Source organism: Mchenga conophoros, linkage group LG23 (genome assembly GCF_057382185.1).
Source record: "Mchenga conophoros isolate Kocher_MC1m ecotype Shallow Benthic linkage group LG23, M_conophoros_male_GT1.1, whole genome shotgun sequence".
In the NCBI taxonomy this organism is placed as follows: Eukaryota; Metazoa; Chordata; class Actinopteri; order Cichliformes; family Cichlidae; genus Mchenga; species Mchenga conophoros.
Window position 1 is genome coordinate 48,425,274 of NC_140547.1, and position 19,263 is coordinate 48,444,536.

Below are 19,263 nucleotides of genomic sequence, written 5' to 3' on the forward strand. Positions count from 1 at the left end.
CAGTAGGCACTCCCACCCTCCGCGACCCGCCAGGGAAAGGGGGGCCCAGGCCCATCAGACCGGGGCCCAGTGCAGTAGCGCCCCCCGGCTCCACAGAGCCCTGGACAGTCCACCCAACCCCACCACAGAGAAAACTGCACCCACCCCACCAACCACACATCTTCCAGACTACATAAGACGGTAAACGCCCAGGCTGAGATCTTCCTCCACCTCTCCTGTATCTCCCCCTCCTGCAGAGAGTTCCTGAGAGAAGAAAGCTCCTGCCAGATGTGACCATCCCCCCCACCAGTTGAAGAGCCCCCCAGGCGGCTCGATGCACCGGCGGCACCCTGCTCCAGGGCCGGGCCCCCATGCACCCACCCGCCCACAACCCCGGCAACACACCAACCAGGACCCGAGCCCCCGAGGCCCTGCCCGGGCCCCCGCCCAGAGACGGAGCACCCCCAGAACCTCACGCCCATCCCGGACCCACCCAGGGGCAGCCAGGTTGCCAGGTCAGTAACCCACGTCCGTCAGCACAGACCCTCCCCTAGCCCCGCTGCACGCAGCCGCGAGGAAACAGTCACCTGAGAGCCAACAGAGCCCTCAACCGGACGTGACCGCTACCCCGGGTTGAGCCCCCCAAGGAAGATGCCTCCGGGGAACCCCCCGACGCCCTAAGCCTGTCCCTACCCCCTAGTTTTAGTTGTGTTTTGCAAAAATTAAGTGTAACAAAATCTCAGTTCCATCATATCAATCATGCTCTTCTGGTTATCCTTGGGTGTTGAGACTAATAACTATTAACTCTTGCCGCACCGAGTGGTCCTAATTTTGGTTGAAGTGAATTGATAACCTTTTTGAAGGCGATTGTTTCACACATTTATTTAGATGTCCCAGTCCTGTTATCTCGGGATACATCAGGGTGCCTTATCTGGGGTTAGCTGTTTTCGGGGGATGCGGGTTGAGTGGGTGTTGGGGGAAAACTCTGTAAAAGACCCAGGAGAAATAAAGACACAATGAGACAAAGTTACTTTCTTTATCAAACGTGTACACGGGTGAGCTGCTAAGAACAACTCACACCATGCACAGTGGCTTGGTAATTTTTAAAGGAAAGACAGTGAGAACAGGATAAGAAAATACAAAACAAATAAAATAAACAACTCCATATGTGGCGCTAGTCTCGTCAGCAGAGAGCTGGGAGAAGGCTGTGAGAGATAAAACAATCTAAAACAATATGTCCCAAAACAGTATGTCTTTGCTGAGAAAGTCTAAAAAGATAATTCTAAACTAATCTAACCATAGACAAAAGGGCATCTTTGTACATTTAAAAGAAGGTAAAGAAACATAGAAACATTTTTCCTGTAACATTCCCTCCTGTTTTAACTTATTTTAAATGTATACAACAATTGTCTGTGAAGGTTATTTATTAAGTATCTTAAGCAATTTTTAAATTTTCAAAATGTCAGCATAGCAGAAATGGCAGTCATTTGGTCTAAAGAATAAAACAAAAGAAAATAATAAAAGAAAAACATAGTAAATGAAAATCATAGTAAATGAAAATCATAGTAAATGAAATAACAAGTGGAATAAACAAGAAAAAATAATAAAACTAAAACTACAAAAAATAAAGGATAAAAACCTTATATTTTAAAAATAATGAAAACTTCATATTAAAATGAAAACTTCAAAGAATAAAAGGATGAGAACTTCAAAAAAAATAAAAGGATGAGAACTTTATATTTAAAATGAAAAACTTTATGTTTAAAACTCAAGACTTCAAAAAAAAAAAATAAAAGCATGAAAACTTGCATAACCTACTAATGTTTTAATCAGTGCATGATCACTTGACAAGTCATTTTTAATCACCACGTCATTTATTAGCAGCTAGTACAAGTTCTCCTCTAACAGAATTGCAACGGGATGTTGTTCTTCTTCAGGCACGGCAACATAAGCAGTCATTGTAGTTGTTATCATCTGTGAAATCATTACTCTTAGGCATGGCAACACACACAACACTAATATGAGCAGTGCTATCATGATGAGACCTAGAAGAAAAAATGGCTTTGCTACAGCAGCCAGCCATGAACCGCTGAACAGCCAGTCAAGCCAGCCTTGTGCTGTAGCTGCTCCAGGTGTGTGGTCAGTGACATATTTTTGCAGAGCGGTCAAATTCCGCAAAGCTTCATAAATGTCTCCTCCAGTTTCGTATCCATCAGGGATAAAAGTGCAACATGTTTCCCCGATCAGCTTGCAAACTCCTCCTTGTGATGCTGTTAGCAGGTCTAGTGTCAGTCTGTTCTGCAGCACCATCGTTCTGATGGCCTGCTGTTCTCCTGCTAAGGCGGTTCCCAGGGTCTTAGTCAAGTTGATGTGTCGTAGCAGAGCATATCGGTTGATTTCCACATGATCCCGCACCTCGGCAACTCCAATGCCGGGGATCAAGCTCTGTAAGAATTTCACTCCTCCTCCCCAGATGCGAAACTCTCCCGGCACTCCAGTGTCCACGGTAATGCCGAAAGAATTGGGGGAGGCGATGTCCACTTCACGTCTCTGCCGGCTGCTTGGGTGATGTGCAACACTTTGCATGAAGAAAACGTGATCTGATAATTCCACCAGGGCGCACAGACCTCCCCAACCTTCAGGGAGTGACAGATAAGCCTTGTTGCCACATAGGAAGTACCAGTCAGCCAAAACTCTGGTTCCTCTGCTGCTGGGTGCCGTCCGTGCACATCCTGTCTGGTACTGAGTCTTTGTTTGTAGTGGCATTCGGTAGCTGTAGTCGGAGCGACAGTTTAGGCCCATCAGCGTCGTGTTACTGGCACAGGTGGCGTTGATTGAACAGGCCATACACTTCCTCTCGTTCCTTGGTGGGCAGAAAGTGTATATGGACTTACATAGGTGAGTAGGCAGCTCCCCCACTGCCCGCGAGCCATTGTTCATCACACATACTGGCAGTTGTGATGCGTTCAGTTTGTTCAGTAGAATTACATCAGGCAGTGGGTCTGAGACTTGGGGCCAGGTCAGTAGGTAGGTCTGTCCGGAACAGTTCACATTTGTGAGTGATGATGACCTCCAGGTTGCTTTTGCTGGGATGCTGTAGTTGGCTTTGGACCAAAGAGTACCGTAGCCTGGATGTGTTGCCAGGCCCAACAGACACCAACTGCGATCTTCAGGTATGCTGTACGGCCACAGGCCAGACGTCTGTGAGGATAGGGGCATATGGGTACATGCATAGCAGTCAGTTTTGTTATTCAAATGAGCTGTAGTGTTCATAAACTGCCACCAGAAGTTAGTGGCGTAGCCATGGGGAAACTTGGTGTACTTTCCTTTGTCATACAGTGTCTGCCTTTTCTCCATATAGCGTGACTTGTTGTCCCTCATGGAAGCAAAGGTGAAGAGCCCGGCCATGGTCAGGGCCGCTGCAGTTGATAAGAGCCACCACCTCATGACGACGGAACACACCCTCCTGTCGCGAGTAGACCCCCCGGCCAGGAAAGCTGACCCCTCCACCGGGCGAGATCACAACAAGTAGGCAAGCCTGCCGTCAGCTGTGTTTAGATGGCTTCACTGACTCGCCTGCAGTGACTCTGATGGACCCAGGATGGTCGTTCCGCAATTTTGCAAGCGGTCGGTGTAGTGAGGAGGACTTGGTATGGCCCCTCCCACCTGGGTGTGCTCCAGTTTTTCCTTTGGAGCACCTTGATCAGAACCCAGTCACCGGGCTTTAGTCTGCAAGACACTGGAGAAACATCATCAGGTTGTTGATTATGTACAATGATCTCTTTGTTTTCTAACAGCTTAGACATCCATTCTGCTAATGTGTTTTCTCTGATTGCTTTGTCTATTGGTTGACTGGTAATAGGCAGTGGAAACGGCCTGCCATGAATGATTTCAAATGGAGTTAGTTTATGGGAGCCTTGTGTTAAGCGCATCCACATCTTCACTAAACCCAAACATTCAGGCCACGGCCTTCCTGTTTCTGCCATGCATTTCCTGAGCCTTTGTTTTATAGTGCCGTTAGTTCTCTCTACAAGGCCTGCGCTCTGAGGGTGATAAGCACAGTGGTGTTTTATGCTGAAACCGAGTGCTTCAGAGACCTTAGTGATGACATCATTTACAAAATGAGTGCCGTTGTCTGATCGTATCAAAGCTGGAATGCCATATGTGGGTATGAAGTGATTGCACAGGCACTTTGCTACTGAAATTGCATCTGCCTTTCTCACTGGATAGATTTCCGGCCACTTTGAGAACACGTCTATAACCACTAGGGCGTATTTTGACCCTTGACATTCGCTTAGTTCAATAAAATCCATATGGATTGTGTGGTCTCAGGTTTCCCTGAGCATTACATTTTTGACACGTCATGCATGTTCTGACAAATTGTTTTGCTGAGGTTTCAAAATTTACAGTGTAGAATTTACAGTGTAGAAATGAGAGTATTGTGTAGAATTTACAGTGTAGAAATGAGAGTTGACAATACTGGTCAGTCCCCCCGTTGACAAATGCGTACAGCCATGAGTCACTAATGCCGCCATTTTGTGGAGGAATTTTGGCAACACTGGCTTGCCATAACACATCATTAAGTCGTTTGTCAGAACTGCACCGTGTTTTAGCCATTTTGCCTGCTCTGCTGTGCTTGCTGCTTTTTGTTCATTTTTCAACACATCCAGTGGAATCTGATGTGTGTTTACTGCCATCAATGTGATGTTTGCCTGTTGTGCCGCCTATTTTGCTGCTCTGTCAGCAAAATTGTTGCCTGTAGTAATGAAAGAGTCAGTAGGCGTTGTAAGAGGTTGGCATGCTGGTTTGCCAGTTGGTGTAATCATTCCTCTGTTATGCCAAATTTTTTGCAAAATGATGCACAGCAGAGAAAACATACTGGCTGTCTGTATGTATGTTTATTAGTTTGTTTTTGTGTATTTAGCTTTCGCGTATCACAGCTATCAGCTCCGCGCTCTGTGCAGGACATGAAGAAGAAAATGGTTTTGCTTCTATTATTTTACTATCTGTGGTTACTGCGTAACCTACACAATTTCGGCCTGTGCTGTAAGGTCAAATGCTAATACCAGAAAAGAATGGCATGACTGCTATCTTAAGTTTTGTCAGAGCGTCTCTACCTAGCAAAGTTACTGGACACGACGGGTCATATTCATTTAATAAAGCACCTGCGGCCACTTGCTGTATGTACTAGTTCTAAAGGGGCAGTTAATTGTTGTACAGTTGTGTGGCCTGCAGCTGACTTTACAACTAATTTGTCCTTTGAAAACTGTAAGTTTAAGTGGCTGCCTCAAAACTGTTTTGGATTATTTCTCTGTGGCCTACTCCTACAATCTCGTGGGAAGTGGCCTTCCTCTCCACGGTTCTAGCAGGCGTTGTCTCTATGTTATCTGCTGTTTCTGCGTGGCTGTCTGCAGCCTTAGTGTTTGTGACTTTGCTCGCCTCTCTGTTCCTGATAGCCACCTGCGGATTCGTGTTTTAGCCTGTTGTCAACACGTCAGCCTTATTTCTAAGTTACAGAATGCTTCTTCTCCTTTTTTTTTTTGGTATGGGAGAATAGATGCAACTCTACATTTTCACTTAAGGCATTTTTAGATAATTTCTAGTTCTTCAAACAATTCATGGATCTCACACATTTCAAACTTTCAAGTTAGGGTTGTTTCCCATTTATACAAATATATATATATTTAACTTTGCATTGCTCACAGCTCACAGCTCACAGCTCTAAACCTAGGCATTTTTCAATCATATGCCTAATCACTATGTGTCACTGTGATTCTCAAGTATTGTCACAAGTTCGTTTAAATGCGTTTCCAAAACCAACAAAATAATCAAACAAAAACAAAAAACATAAACGTGTCAGGACACAAAAGAAAAAAGAAAAATGCTGCCACCCGAACAAGGCAGAAGTCTGCATATGTTGGCTTTTAATAGCATGCAGCTTGTAACATGGTAGACTAATGTGCCTGTGTTAATTCAGCTCCATATTATTGTGTGAAGTTGCACTGGGTTGGGAGTGGTTTTGTGTGTGTCACATTTTTGGTGAGCCAATGGCTGGAATGAGGTTGGACTAATTAGAGGCAGGTGTACTTGATTGCACTGATACACTGGTCTACTTATAGCCCACACTACAAACACTGCTGTTTCGTTTTGTCTCTCTGTGCAGGTATGTAATGTGATGAAATCAGATATGTTTGGGATGGATGGATTTTGCACTATGAATTTTATATTAAGTGTGTCGTTTTGTCTCTCTGTGCAGGCCAGGGCCTATTATATGCCACAGCCTAAAGGCAGCAGGGTTGCAGAGGCTTGAGTGACCACTGACTATATGCTTGCAGGGTGGTGGGTCTCCAAGGACAACTTCTAACCCTGTTAGAGGCAACATGTGGGGTGCAACTTGGCTGTGTGGCATAGCTGGCTCTGGCCTTGGGACTGTGTGTTTTTATACAATTCTTAAGTGGGACACTGGACTGTTTTATCTTTTATCTCTTGATATATTTTTTGTCAATAAATTATCTTTTAGAATTTTATTGACTGACATCTTTTTGCCCATGACTGAAACGGTTGGTCAGACCTAGAGTCTTTCTTTGGGTGTGTTACAGCAGCTTCTGCTCTAAAAGAAACAAAAAAGAAAAAGAAAAGAACATGTGGAACATGCTCATCAGCTTAGCAGTGTCTACATATTTAATTCAGCTTCTCAATCCTGTAGTTTTAGCTGTTGTCTACAGGGTTTTGCTTATTGGTTGTTATTATAGGTGTGCTCTATATCTCAGCAATGTGTCATTGTAGGATGATAAGTTTCAAGCTGGTCAAGTGCCTCTATGCACTTCATTAGTTTAGTTATTCTCCGTATTGTCTTCATCTCACATGTCATTACACTGAGTTTCAGCAAACCTTAAGCTTGATGCAGACTACTGCTTAACAGTTATCCACCTCACATCATAACCGATTAAGGTGCCTCTTCATATTAATATTATGTCATTGTTAATATTATACCCTTTGTCTTATATAACAGCAATAGCATAATATTTTATCAGTGTGTACCACTATACTACTACTGAGCCAATTTGTTAGTTAGGATCATCTTATTCAGCAAACAGATAATTTTGAATTCATGCAATCTGCGGTCACATTTGTTCTCTCTGTTGCATGGCGGACCAGGCAGTTCTATTATAATATATTATTTTTATTTTATTTTGTATCCATCAAGGGCTTCAGATGACCTGCAGAATCATCCTTTTCCCAAGGTGGAGACAGTTACCTTTTCACACACTGTCCTTGGCTGAACAGTGACACAGCCTTAATATACCTTATTTATTTTATTAAAATATTTTCGTGTGAATTATTTGCTTTATATTCATTTTATACATGCTGGGCATGGTCATCATGCCAACTGTGTTTCATTGTTAATATCACTTTACAGGTTGTTATCCTTGCTATTATTAATTTCAAATACTCAGATCATTTCTACTGTAATTTTCCCTTTGTTTATCTTTATTTCGTACTTTTTATATTTATATCTACTCAGTGGGGTCTGTTTTCAACCCTTTTAAACTACTTCAAACTACTTTGATCTCTAGTTTTCACCTAATAAGGGATTATTATGTTCTTCCTGATATGGGTGTTGCTGCAGATGCGGCTGCAGGAGTGAGTGATGGTTTACTAAAAGGATTGTGGACACTGCACAGTGTCTTGTCTTCTGGTTTTACTAAACTGGCAGTTGAGTTCTGGTCTTCTGACTGTTTATATTTTGTTTTCTTAAATCTCTCTCTGTTTTTGTCCGGCGTCTGGACTTTTCTTTTCTCACCACTGCTCGTCAGCAGGAGTGAGTTTTAATTTCACTTGCTTGATTACCCATCTTATTTATGTATTTACTTATTTTTGTTTAAGTAATATATACACAATACAGCTGCTATCACCTTCGCTGGTATTAGAGACGAGAGTGGTTGCTCACACGCCCTTCTACTTTCGGACTATTTCCAAAAGCGGTGTGAACTTTACGAGACGGAACTCGACCGTTCTCTCAACTCACCAGCACGTCAGTGAATAGCAGTAAAAGAAAAACACAGTAGGAGCAGCTCAGTCTCTTGTTGGACCGTGAAAATTCAGCTTGCTCCGTTAATTAAAACAATACACACACATACATTCACACTTATTCGCGCGATCGGAACCCTTATCATAAGGGGAGCTGCCAGTCTTTCTGTAGACGAGCTACTTATTCCCTTGACCCAGCTGGGGGAGCTACCCAGAGCTCCAAACCTAACCCACAAGAGTGGGGAGCTTCCAGTCGACGAGCTCCAAGCTACCAGCCGACGAGCTACTTTAAACCCACAGAAGTGGGGAGCTTCCAGTCGCGACGAGCTACTTTCGCTATTTTAAATTCCCTGAATTTAAAATACGTTTTTACGCAAGATTGTGTCAGTGTGTCTGTATCTACCTGGTCAGTGTCGCCGGGTCTGGTCCACCTCGATCGGGCCCCACCACCGTGGGTCGCTTTCTAAGAACGTTGGCCAAGACTCGAATTTAACGCCCTTGGTCTTTGACCACACACCTAGTGTGTGGGCTGTCGACAGACGAACAACGTGGACTGGTCACGGAGATGGGACACGATGGAGGCGCTCCGGCTCCGAAGGACCAAGAAATGTTGGGGGAAAACTCTGTAAAAAACCCAGGAGAAATAAAGACACAATGAGACAAAGTTACTTTCTTTATCAAACGTGTACACGGGTGAGCTGCTAAGAACAACTCACACCATGCACAGTGGCTTGGTAATTTTTATAGGAAAGACAGTGAGAACAGGATAAGAAAATACAAAACAAATAAAATAAACAACTCCATATGTGGCGCTAGTCTCGTCAGCAGAGAGCTGGGAGAAGGCTGTGAGAGATAAAACAATCTAAAACAATATGTCCCAAAACAGTATGTCTTTGCTGAGAAAGTCTAAAAAGATAATTCTAAACTAATCTAACCATAGACAAAAGGGCATCTTTGTACATTTAAAAGAAGGTAAAGAAACATAGAATCATTTTTCCTGTAACAGTGGGGGAGCTCTTCAAGGTAAGCTAGGTTAACCTTCTTGTGTGAGCTTTTCAAGTGCACTTTAAGGTTTGTGGGATTTTTCGTGTCATAAATGTCCCTCATAACCCCCTGATGGCCCAGTATTTCATTTTTACACACTGTAGTACACATTTAGTTTTTGCTTGTAGCTCTCATACTCTACTTGCCACTCCTCTAAGTCCTGATGTTTCTTAGAGAGGGCAACAGTACCTTTAAAATTATATCACATGTGTGGGGGTGTGGCCTTGCCAATTGTTTTTCCCACCTTTTCAAAATGGCTGACGTGCCCACAAGCACATTTTATGGGAGAAAGAAAGGTAAGCTTGATATTTACATTTAAAATGTTTTGTTAAACTCAGATTTTTATTAATTTTCAAAGAATAAACATCTAGTAAATGATTTGAGGGGTCTTTAAGAATTAGGCTCATTTAGTTTCACGGAGAACATGACAAAATATGGTTCACTCCACTTGCCTGAAATGGTTAACAGTCCAAGGCATTTCAGTTGTAGAATGGGTGCAACAGTAAAACATATGTGAGATGTGGGAAGTGCCAAATGTTCCTTTGTGTCTCCAAATAAAAATAAAAATCACAGTACTTCCTCAGATATCATAAATGAATTGACTTTTGTGAAATAGAAAGCCCAGTGCAATCACTTATTCCTGAACCAATGGCTTACAGCTAGTGAAGTGTCAGTGACTTCTAAGTTGATCCCTGATCTACATTTTTATGATATTGTTATATAAATAAGTTTTAATATCCTGCTTACAAAAATTTCAGTGGAACATGTAATCTTCTTAAATAGCTCTTGAATGTTGTTAGTTTCACATTCGTGATCAATGAACTCCCCTTGTGCACTGTAGTGCACATGTTGTAAAATTTAAATAAAATTAGTTAAAAACAATTTTGTTTTTGTAATGTGTTTATTTTACCGTCCCAGCACTTGATTTATCTTAAAAAGAAAAAAGAAAAAGAAAAAAATGAAAATACTTTTCCCTTTTTTCTTTCCCTGGGTCTCAGGAGGACATTGTGTCTCTCTCCACTACAAGACTCTTGCTATATCTAAAAAACAGTCATATTCAAAGTAATCCTAAATTGGACTCTGGCGCTTTCTCCCGACTTTTCCTGACATGATTCTGCGCGTGGACGGAGCAGCAACACAGACGACTCGACTAACGTACTGCCTTGACTTTACTATTGCAGGGCACGCACACATCAATGCAACTAAACACATTTTGCTATAAATCTAGTTAATTTTAGTTAGTTTTGTGAACATTCAGTACAGTTTTAGTTAGTTTTCCTTTTTGTTTTGATTTTATTACCGTTAACACAAATTTTTCCACTTCTAGTTTTCGTTATTTCATTTGTTGTCTTTAATAATAATAATCTTCTCTGCACCCTGGAATAAACATAATCAATATGATCAACATTTTGCTGCGTATCAATTCACCTTTTTGATTCAAATGCTCCAGCCTTATGTGGTTTGTGACATGTGTTGATCTAAACCTCCACTCTGTCTCTAAATGTTTGAAGAATTTTTCAAGTTCGGGGTCAAATTTTGAGAATTTGACCATAAGTGAAAGTTATGGCGTTATCACCCCCTTTGGGGATTACCTTTTCCAGTTTTGATGATATTCCTCCCCATTCTCTATTTTTTGCAAGTACCCCTCTTCGGTGGTGAGAAACTGTTGGTGTGATCAAGCGGGTGCTGTAAAAACAAAAGCTCAGGACAGAACAGTCACCAATCATGTACTTCATTCAAAATTAACAAATATCAAGCTTCATATTGATCCTCTTAGTGTAATGGTACATTTTAATTTGCACTTCTCAAAACTGAAAACAATATTCTCTTTATTTTACTCTTGTTCTTGTGCAGCACCACCCCTCAGCACATGCCCCTGTTATTTTATCTTACTTTTAAATTGTTGACTACTTCAAGAAAGCGCCCAAAAGACGGGGACCAGTGTTTATCATTACATATCTCCATTTTGAGTGTGGCTGTCTATCATTCCCCTGTTATTCATAGACCTCGGTGGAGGTTTTTTTTTTTTTTTTTTACCTCTATAAAAATTAATTGACTCTTTACAGTGACCCACTATGGTTAATAATAACATGTTCAGTCATGAGTGGAATCAAACCTTTTCTTCACTTTAGCATTTAACATTCCCCACCATATAATATGATACATTAATCGAAACACAGCTACTAAAACACAATTTTCTTAATGCAAACATCAGTAACTCAAAATTAGCAACCAAAGGGTTAAGCCTGTGTTGCCTCCCTAAGATGATGACCAGAGGGGCAACTGGTTTCCTGTTCAACAACGTGTGGCGCTGTGATAAAGAATAGAAAAAGGGACACACGTTGAGCTGATGCCAGTTTCACAACAGGAAGGTTTATTCTTCACAACAGCTTAGAACAGCTTCAGGTATCACCATACTAACTGCAAAGAAATGGCCTTATGTTTCAGTCCAGTTTACCATACATGGCCACAGTTCCATGAGCTAGAGACTGTATAAATCCCTCAATACAACTTTGACAAAACATAAACAAAATGTTGCTTAAATCCATTGATAATATCAGATCCACAATGTATCACAATAAACACATTTGTTTTACAATGATAAACAAAACACAATAGTGTACTCTGTACTTCATTTTTAACTACATTTACAAACATCGTAAAATTAACTCATTTTAATTCTTGTTCAGCACTAAATTATTTATGTGAAATGTATTTCCACTGTACTGACAATGTAACTTCTGTTTTTTTAAATATAGCTATTTTACTCTTTACAAGGAAATAATGTCTTTGACATAAAACAGACATATTCACTGTTCTGATACAACCTACAACTATATAGAGTGCAATGCTCCTTTAACAGCGTTCACTACTACTGTGCAGTCAGCATTGATCAAACAGTTTCCTTATAACACTTTATAAATGTCTTTGTATTAAACCACAAACTTGTTCTTATAACCACAAGATCAACCAGAAGAATAAAACGTAGTATGAAGCCCATTTATCAGAGTGCATAATACATCAAGAGTTCAGTCCAGAAATCTCTCACAGGTCAGATTAGCTTCCCCACACACACTCCGTATTCCACATTAGCCAAGTCCGCTAGCATTAGCATCATTTAGCCTGCAGCCTTAACCCACAATTCAGACACAACTCAGAATGAATCCATTTCTTTAGCGAGTTGCGCTCATTACCCACATAAACAACATCGTCTGTTTGTAAGGTCTGCAGTATACATTCATTTAAATGCATTTACTAACCTGTGATAAAGAATAGAAAAAGGGACACACGTTGAGCTGATGCCAGTTTCACAACAGGAAGGTTTATTCTTCCTCTGTGCCCCAAAACGCTACTCGATACCACTGCGCGTAATGCGCCCTCTAGCGGCTGGATGTAGGATAGCATCTTAAATGACAGGTACAAAGATACAATCACAACAAAACACAACAACAACTGGGCTGTTTTCCCCAGTTTAATTCTGATACTAGATTTTACTAGAAAGCTATTTTCAACTCTCTACACCTGCAGTTCACACTCCTGTGAAGCTACAGCTCTTTAGTCTCTGTCATCCTTCTGTTCTTGCAAAAACAAAACATCCACCCTTCTTTTACAGGCTGGGTGAATTGTCTGTGGACATTCAATAATCCTAAAGTCGGTACCGTTTTTGTCTCAATATCAAGTCAGTTAAAACTTTTAGTCGTCAGTCCGTCACAGTCCAGTCACATGCATACATCCACACACATTCATACCAGATATTGCTGATAATGGAGTCTCACGCGCAACCTATTCGAGCCTCCATCACCAGCAAGATGACGTCATCATTTTAAAGGAAACAGTTCCTTGTTTGTTTTTTTTTCTTTTTTGGACTGGATCGACTCGCTGCAATCCTTTTAGGCTCAGGACTTCTCATGTGATCAATGTCCCATATAAGTGAATTTCTCCCAAGCCCATTATAATCATGGAGAAAAATACTTTGCGACTGTTTTCAGTAAGAATATTTTATAGCGCTTTAAAGTTCAATCTCTCAGGCCTGGATTAAAGAGCTGATTTGTTAAATCAGGAACTCACAAAATACCAAAATATCACCACCGGTGGATCACACCTCTCTGATGTTCTTATCTCAGTGCACTGTAACAAAAGCAAAAACAAACGTAACCAATAAAACACTCATATAATAACAAATACTGGGGCCCATTACAAACATGTCCAAAGATCAAACCCTCTTTCTCTATGTTAGAGAAAGAGAACAATCCAAACCTCACTGATAGAATCAACCTAGTGTCAAACAAAACCCAAAAATCAACCAAAACTTCACACACTATATTGTGTAGGCATACAGGTACCGTAACTCCTTTTTGCACTGACAAAAACATGTTGGATTGACTTAATTCAATAGTGGACACTGGTTGCACACAAATGTTTTGCTTTGGCAGAAACTTAAACAACTGAGTCAAATCAACACAACCTTTTCATATTCTCTCCGAAATAAAACTCACACCGTTCATTCATCATTTTCACTCTGTACCACTGCTCCTTATCAGGCTGTGTGAAGCACAGTAAACAATTCAGTGGAGGCCTTGAGCCATAAACAGACATCACGCACAGACATTGTTTTCACAACCAAACTACTTTAGACCTTGTCCCCTAAATCTACACAGATGCCCTCTGTGTGGCATGAAATGCATTTAACCAATAAACAATCAATGGCTTCTTGTTGTTGTAACCGACTCCATATTTGGATGTTTGTGTGCAGCATTTGTTAGTAAAGCATTCTTCATTGCAACAGCGTGTGTGTATCACTCTTTATTGCACAAGCTTGTAAATGTGTGTGTGTGGATCACTCCTCAGTGAGTTGAATCAGCATTTCGATTTTTTTTTTTTTGCACGTGTGTGTGTCATTTCTCACTCAATCAACGAGTGCATATGTTCATATGTGTGTTTCTCTTCATTCTGAGTCAGTGCATGTAGATGTGTGTGTTTGTGTGGGTGTTTGTGTTCATCACTTTCCTGTTCTGGTGTTCTGGGTAAACCACGGCCTGAAGCATGCCCTGGGGTCCTGCCCTCCTCCTTTTCAGTCTGTTTGCATCTGTTGGTGCTGCTGCTCAAAGTTCTGTCCATACTGGTTCTGGCCCCAATTGAGGCAGTGCTTTTCTCCAGTGTCCTGCAACTTCTCCCTGTTCCACTCCTCCTTAACTTGACCCTTTTTCTTCTGTAGCTCCTTCAGGGCTTGCTCCTGCTGTTGGAGCTTCTTCGTCAGGTTTGGCGACCTCCTGCTCCAGCAAGCTCCGGCCTGATTCCAAGTCCTGTGTCTGGGACTCCAAGCCTGATGGGTTCGATTATCAGCCAGCTCCTCCTGAGCCATGGTCAGTTTCTGCTCTGATGCCTTGAGCTCTTACTGAGGGCAGAAACCTCAGAATCTTTTCCGTCCACTTCAGATTGAAGTCCATCGATGTTTTCCTTGCTTTGCTCCACGGCCTTTTGCGGCTCTGCTGTTCGGCTCTTCTCAGAGGTCAGCTCCTGGCCGAGCCCCGACACCTGTGCCTTCAGCTTATTTTCTCCTGGTGTTTTGTCCATTCTGAGGTGCCTCCTGACCTCAGTTACTCCTCCTGTCTCTGGCACGCCCTTTTTGCTCCCCGACGATCATTGTTGGTCCGTCACTGTCCTGCACAGTTTTAATGCAGAGTGGTTAAGGTCAGCATTGTTTTGCTCGGCCTCACTTTTCATCTGGGCTTAATGGGCGTCTCATCACAGCTCTGTCAGCTGAAGCTGTCTTTTTCCATATGGCAAGAGTGTGAAGAGTGTGTGAGAGGGGTGTGTCCGATCAGGCACAATGCTGTTGGCTTTGCGAATGCCTCGTTTTCCAAATCCAGATGTTTATTTGTCACGTACACAGCAACAGAGAGAACAGTCTGTTGTTGGGATGGCTGAGGTCCTTCACGATCTTCCTGGTCTTGGTCCAGCACCGCCTGCTGTAGATTGAGTGCAGGTCAGGGTGCTCAGAGCGGATGGTGCGCTCAGCTGATTGCACAACCCTCTGTAGAGCTTGTCTGTCTGGCATGGTGCTGTTCCCGAACCAGACAGTGATACAGCTGCTCAGGATGCTCTCGATAGTTCCTCTATAGAAGGTGGTCAGAATCGGTGGTGGGAGCCGGGCCTTTCTCAGTCTTCTCAGAAAGAAGAGACGCTGACGGAAATCTCCCCGTGTAGTGAAACGGGCCTTGGATTTAACGCTCTCCGTCTCTGCTGCATGAGATCGTTTTCCTGCAGCACTGTTGACATTTTCAAGTTGTTGTTGTGGGTCCAGCTGCTTTAGCATTTGGTCAGGGTCACATCAAAGATGGTAGAGGAGAGAGCAAAGATGGTAGGGGGGAGAGCAGGAGTCCAGGGTCAGCTTCGGCTTTCAGGGCCGACAAAGCAGCCTGTAATCAAGCATAAAGAGAAAAAACAAAACAAAAACAAAACAAAAACAGATGAACAGGAAAATGATGTTATTTTGGCTGCGTTATTCAGAGAGGGGAGAAACAACGGGACCAGGCCCTGTGTCAGCCTTCTCTCCCCCTTTTTTTGTTTTTTCTCACCATATAATCCACTCATGACCCACCAAGCTGACAGGACATCACAGGTACATGTTAAAATTCTTAAGATCGTGTTTAAAAGCACAAAAATTGGAATTTTCTTTCATCTGGTAATCACTTGTATTAATCAATCAGCAGAAAACATGTCACAATTTGACTTTTCTAACCACTAAATTTGTCGTGTTATCACTGGTTGGTCAGACCAGTGCCTTTTTTTTTTTTTTTGAAGTTAAGTTGTTGTCCTGCAACCCAGAGGGTTTATTTGTTAGTAGTGGATAAACTTTATTATTTAACGGCGGGTGTATGTTAAGTTTCACTGCTTTAAACTTGCTGGAAAATCTTCACGTGTTCATGAGTGTAAGCTGTTTCTTCATTGCGTGTATGTGCGTTTGTAGGTGGGCTAATTTAACGTTTTTTCCTCAAACAAGGCATTTCTCTAACATGTGCCTCTCTCTCACATTACTCTGCTTGTGTGTGTTTTTGTTTCACCTTTTGTTGTGATGCTCCGGAAGCCTTCCCAACCTCCACAAGTCTGTTGGCCCCAATTTTATGTGTTAAAGCTTCTCTTAATTTCTCCTTTAATTCTCTGCTAGCTGCTGTCTTTTCCACAGCTGCTGATTCTTGCTGAGTGTGGTTTCCATTACTATAATTTGCTTCGGCCGCTGTGCTTGTGGGGGCAGTTGGTCCAGCCCCGTAGCCACCTGTATCAACACACTGAGAGATTTATTTAATATCATTTTCCTCACAATCTTACTCTGCCGGCTGACGTGCCGGTCTTAATCATGCTCGATTTGTCTCTTCTATATCAAAACCCAGCCGAACATCAAACATTCAGCGTAGTCATTCAAAACCTTATCTGTAGTATTATAATCAGCAAAATCAGCGTTTTAATTACAGGCATGTATCATTATTTGCAAATCATAATTATAAAACTCAAAAACACGCTAAACAGCAACAAAAGTCCTCTGTGCGCTCCACAGCTCATTTGCATGTTCACACACAGTCTAAAAATAGCTCGCAGCGCTGCAGTGCGCTGTCGTCACACACAGGGTCACACAAAGCTCAGACAAAATTCTATTATTTTATATTACAAAGACGTCTTATATTTACAATCACTGACAGGCCTGACAGATTCAGCACCTAACAATTTCGACAAATTTAAGTTAACGGGTCCAACCGAAGAAAGTCCAACTTTTTTGTAATCAATTAACCAGTATCAGACTCTAACTTTATCTGGCCTAATCCCTAAGGTCCCTAACTCAATTTAACAGTATTCAAAAAAGCACATCACACCGTTCCAAACGGTGAGGAGACTCTAACTCCTAGCTTATTTCAGGATGCCCTGTACCCCACAGATAAGCCAAACTGAACTAACCCTGTTCGCCGACAGGTCAAGACCGCGCGTCCACGGCCAGGAGGGAGCGTAACCTCCGGGCTATGCGCTTCTTAGCGGACTCTAACCGCCGTTCTATAATAATTTATAACAATTTGAAACACCAGTCAACGCCCTAAAACAAGAGTATGACTAAGGCAAGTGCCACCTAGAGGTCAATGGGGACTCGAACCCACAAACTGACCACTCAGGTCCACTCTATAACCAATTTGGACTCTAACCAACAAAATGACCAATTCCCTATCAAACTACTTGAGACTCTCACTCAATTCCTTGGGACTCGAACCCAGCATTTCTTTCAATTCCTTTTTCAACTTCATTAAAGACTCTTAGCCGACTTTAACTGCATAACACACACGGATCCTCATCAAAATCAAAACAGACCCTCTACCAGTAATTTCAGTGAGTAGACTTTAATTTAGTCATATCCAATTTGGCACACTTTGGAAATAATTCAACAGGTAGTGCCTTACCTTTAGATAAGCCGGCTTATGCCCACTCACATAAGACCACTGGCTCGTGCCTGTCCGTTCGACAACCTCGGACCGTCCAAACTTTTAAATTCCACCCCAATACCACAGGACGAGCCCCCAAAATGTTATGGTTCAAAATATTGGGGATGGAGACAAGAGAAAAAAACCACAATAACAACACTGGTCCGGTCGGGTTGAGTCAAACGATGATTTTAATGATCACACGCGTGGGAGATGGACACTGATGCAGACAGCCTCAGATCTCAAAATGGTGGAGCATTGCTCAAACTCTTATAGCCTCTGGTGCCTCCACCTTATCATAAAAAGCCTAAACATTCACATGCTTTCTCTCACACAGCGCCTAAGCTACGACCTTGGCTCCCCGTCTATCTGCTCCTGCTGAGATGGGGCAGAAAACTCCAGTATATTCTGTTCTCTTCTAATCAGACAAATAAGACAATAACTTTCTGCGAACAGTATTTCTTATAACTCAGCAGTATAATGCATCATAAAACAATATCATTCATTCACAACAAGTCAGCAGTTTAATGTAATGCAAATCAGTTTAACTAATGCAATAGTTATCAGCTTCTTCTAATTCAGGAGAATAATGCAAACTAAAACTACATAATAATTCACCATCTTTAATTAGGGGTCTAACATGGCATAAAATAATATTATAATCTAATACGTGTTACGTCATCAAACCGCTTCATCCAATCACTCAGATACTTACAAAGTTTTGACTGCATTACCTTTAAAATTTGTACGAAGATGAGCATAAAATGAATAAAACTGACATGCTTGCATTTGTTGTGTAGTGCAACAGGTGTATGTGGCTGAGGGATTCCCATGATGCAATGCGTATTTCTTCTTCAGTCACCTTTCCTACTCACTGTGTGTTAATGCAGCTCTCTGCATTGAATCATACCTGTTATTAACCTCTGTCTCTCTTCCACAGCGTGTCTTTATCCTGTCTTCCTTCTCTCATCCCAACCAGTCGCAGCAGATGGCCCCGCCCCTCCCTGAGTCTGGTTCTGCTGGAGGTTTCTTCCTGTTAAAAGGGAGTTTTTCCTTCCCACTGTCTCCAGACTGCTCACTCATAGGGAGTCATATGATTGTTGGGCTTTTTCTCTGTATGTATTATTGTAGGGTCTGCCTTACAATATAAAGCGCCTTGAGGCGACTTTATATTGTTGTGATTTGTCGCTGAGAAAATAAAATTGAATTGAAAATTGAATTGTGAAGGCCACACCAGAAGCCACACAATTGGGAAGTCAGTAACGTCAGACACCAGCATCTTTATTTTAATTTTAATGCACATTTCCACAAACATAAATAACGACACATGTCCCATAAACTATTTCTGGTTAATGTTTTACTGGTGCTGGAGGTCTGTTGGACTGCTGAGGGTAACTGGAGAGAAAATGATGTGTTGTTTTCACTGGACGTTAAGGCGTCTGGGAAGGGATCTCAGACCATTTACATCCTGGGCCATCTGACCTCAGGAAATCACATGATAAGGTGGGGCCAGGTTTCACAATGAGCTCACCCGAAACCCTGGCTGATTAGGACCCACATCCGCTTTCACACCTTGGCTCATGTGATTAGGTAGAGGATCATCAGGGGTCCTTTGTCCCTCTTTGGGGCGAAACTCCCACTGGTTTTAAGTCTGGGACTCCCCACCATTGACCCTTAGAACTGAAGAAGCTTCTCGGATGAGAGGTGAAACGTCTTCAAGCAACTCAAGAAGTCCAGACGCTTTTCC

General features: G+C 42.1%; 2 protein-coding genes across 5 annotated transcripts in view; one reads left to right on the forward strand and one right to left on the reverse strand.

Annotated features, from left to right (window-relative positions):
- LOC146548208 (NACHT, LRR and PYD domains-containing protein 12-like) overlaps positions 1-19,263 on the forward strand; it is a 586,500-nt gene that overhangs the window by 127,439 nt on the left and 439,798 nt on the right. The gene's annotated exons all lie outside the window — the stretch shown is intronic.
- Positions 1,002-12,562, reverse strand: LOC146548210 (uncharacterized). Of its 4 annotated transcripts, XM_085266238.1 has the most exons (4): positions 12,315-12,562; positions 10,647-10,740; positions 8,414-8,633; positions 1,002-5,439 (listed from the first exon to the last, which is right to left on the reverse strand). In XM_085266238.1, the coding sequence occupies exon 4, from the start codon at positions 3,424-3,426 to the stop codon at positions 1,864-1,866; it is 1,563 nt and encodes a 520-aa protein (XP_085122364.1). In that variant the 5' UTR covers positions 3,427-5,439; positions 8,414-8,633; positions 10,647-10,740; positions 12,315-12,562; the 3' UTR covers positions 1,002-1,863. The 4 variants fall into 4 exon arrangements, with proteins under 4 accessions (XP_085122364.1, XP_085122366.1, XP_085122367.1 ...); XM_085266240.1 differs by having other exon boundaries at positions 1,002-3,718; positions 10,647-12,562; XM_085266241.1 differs by lacking the exon at positions 8,414-8,633 and having other exon boundaries at positions 1,002-3,718; positions 10,647-12,562.

What these genes read in the sequence shown, in the direction of transcription:
- LOC146548210 (XM_085266238.1), bottom strand. Translation starts at nt 3,426, where the DNA reads ATGAGGTGGTGGCTCTTATCAACTGCAGCGGCCCTGACCATGGCCGGG.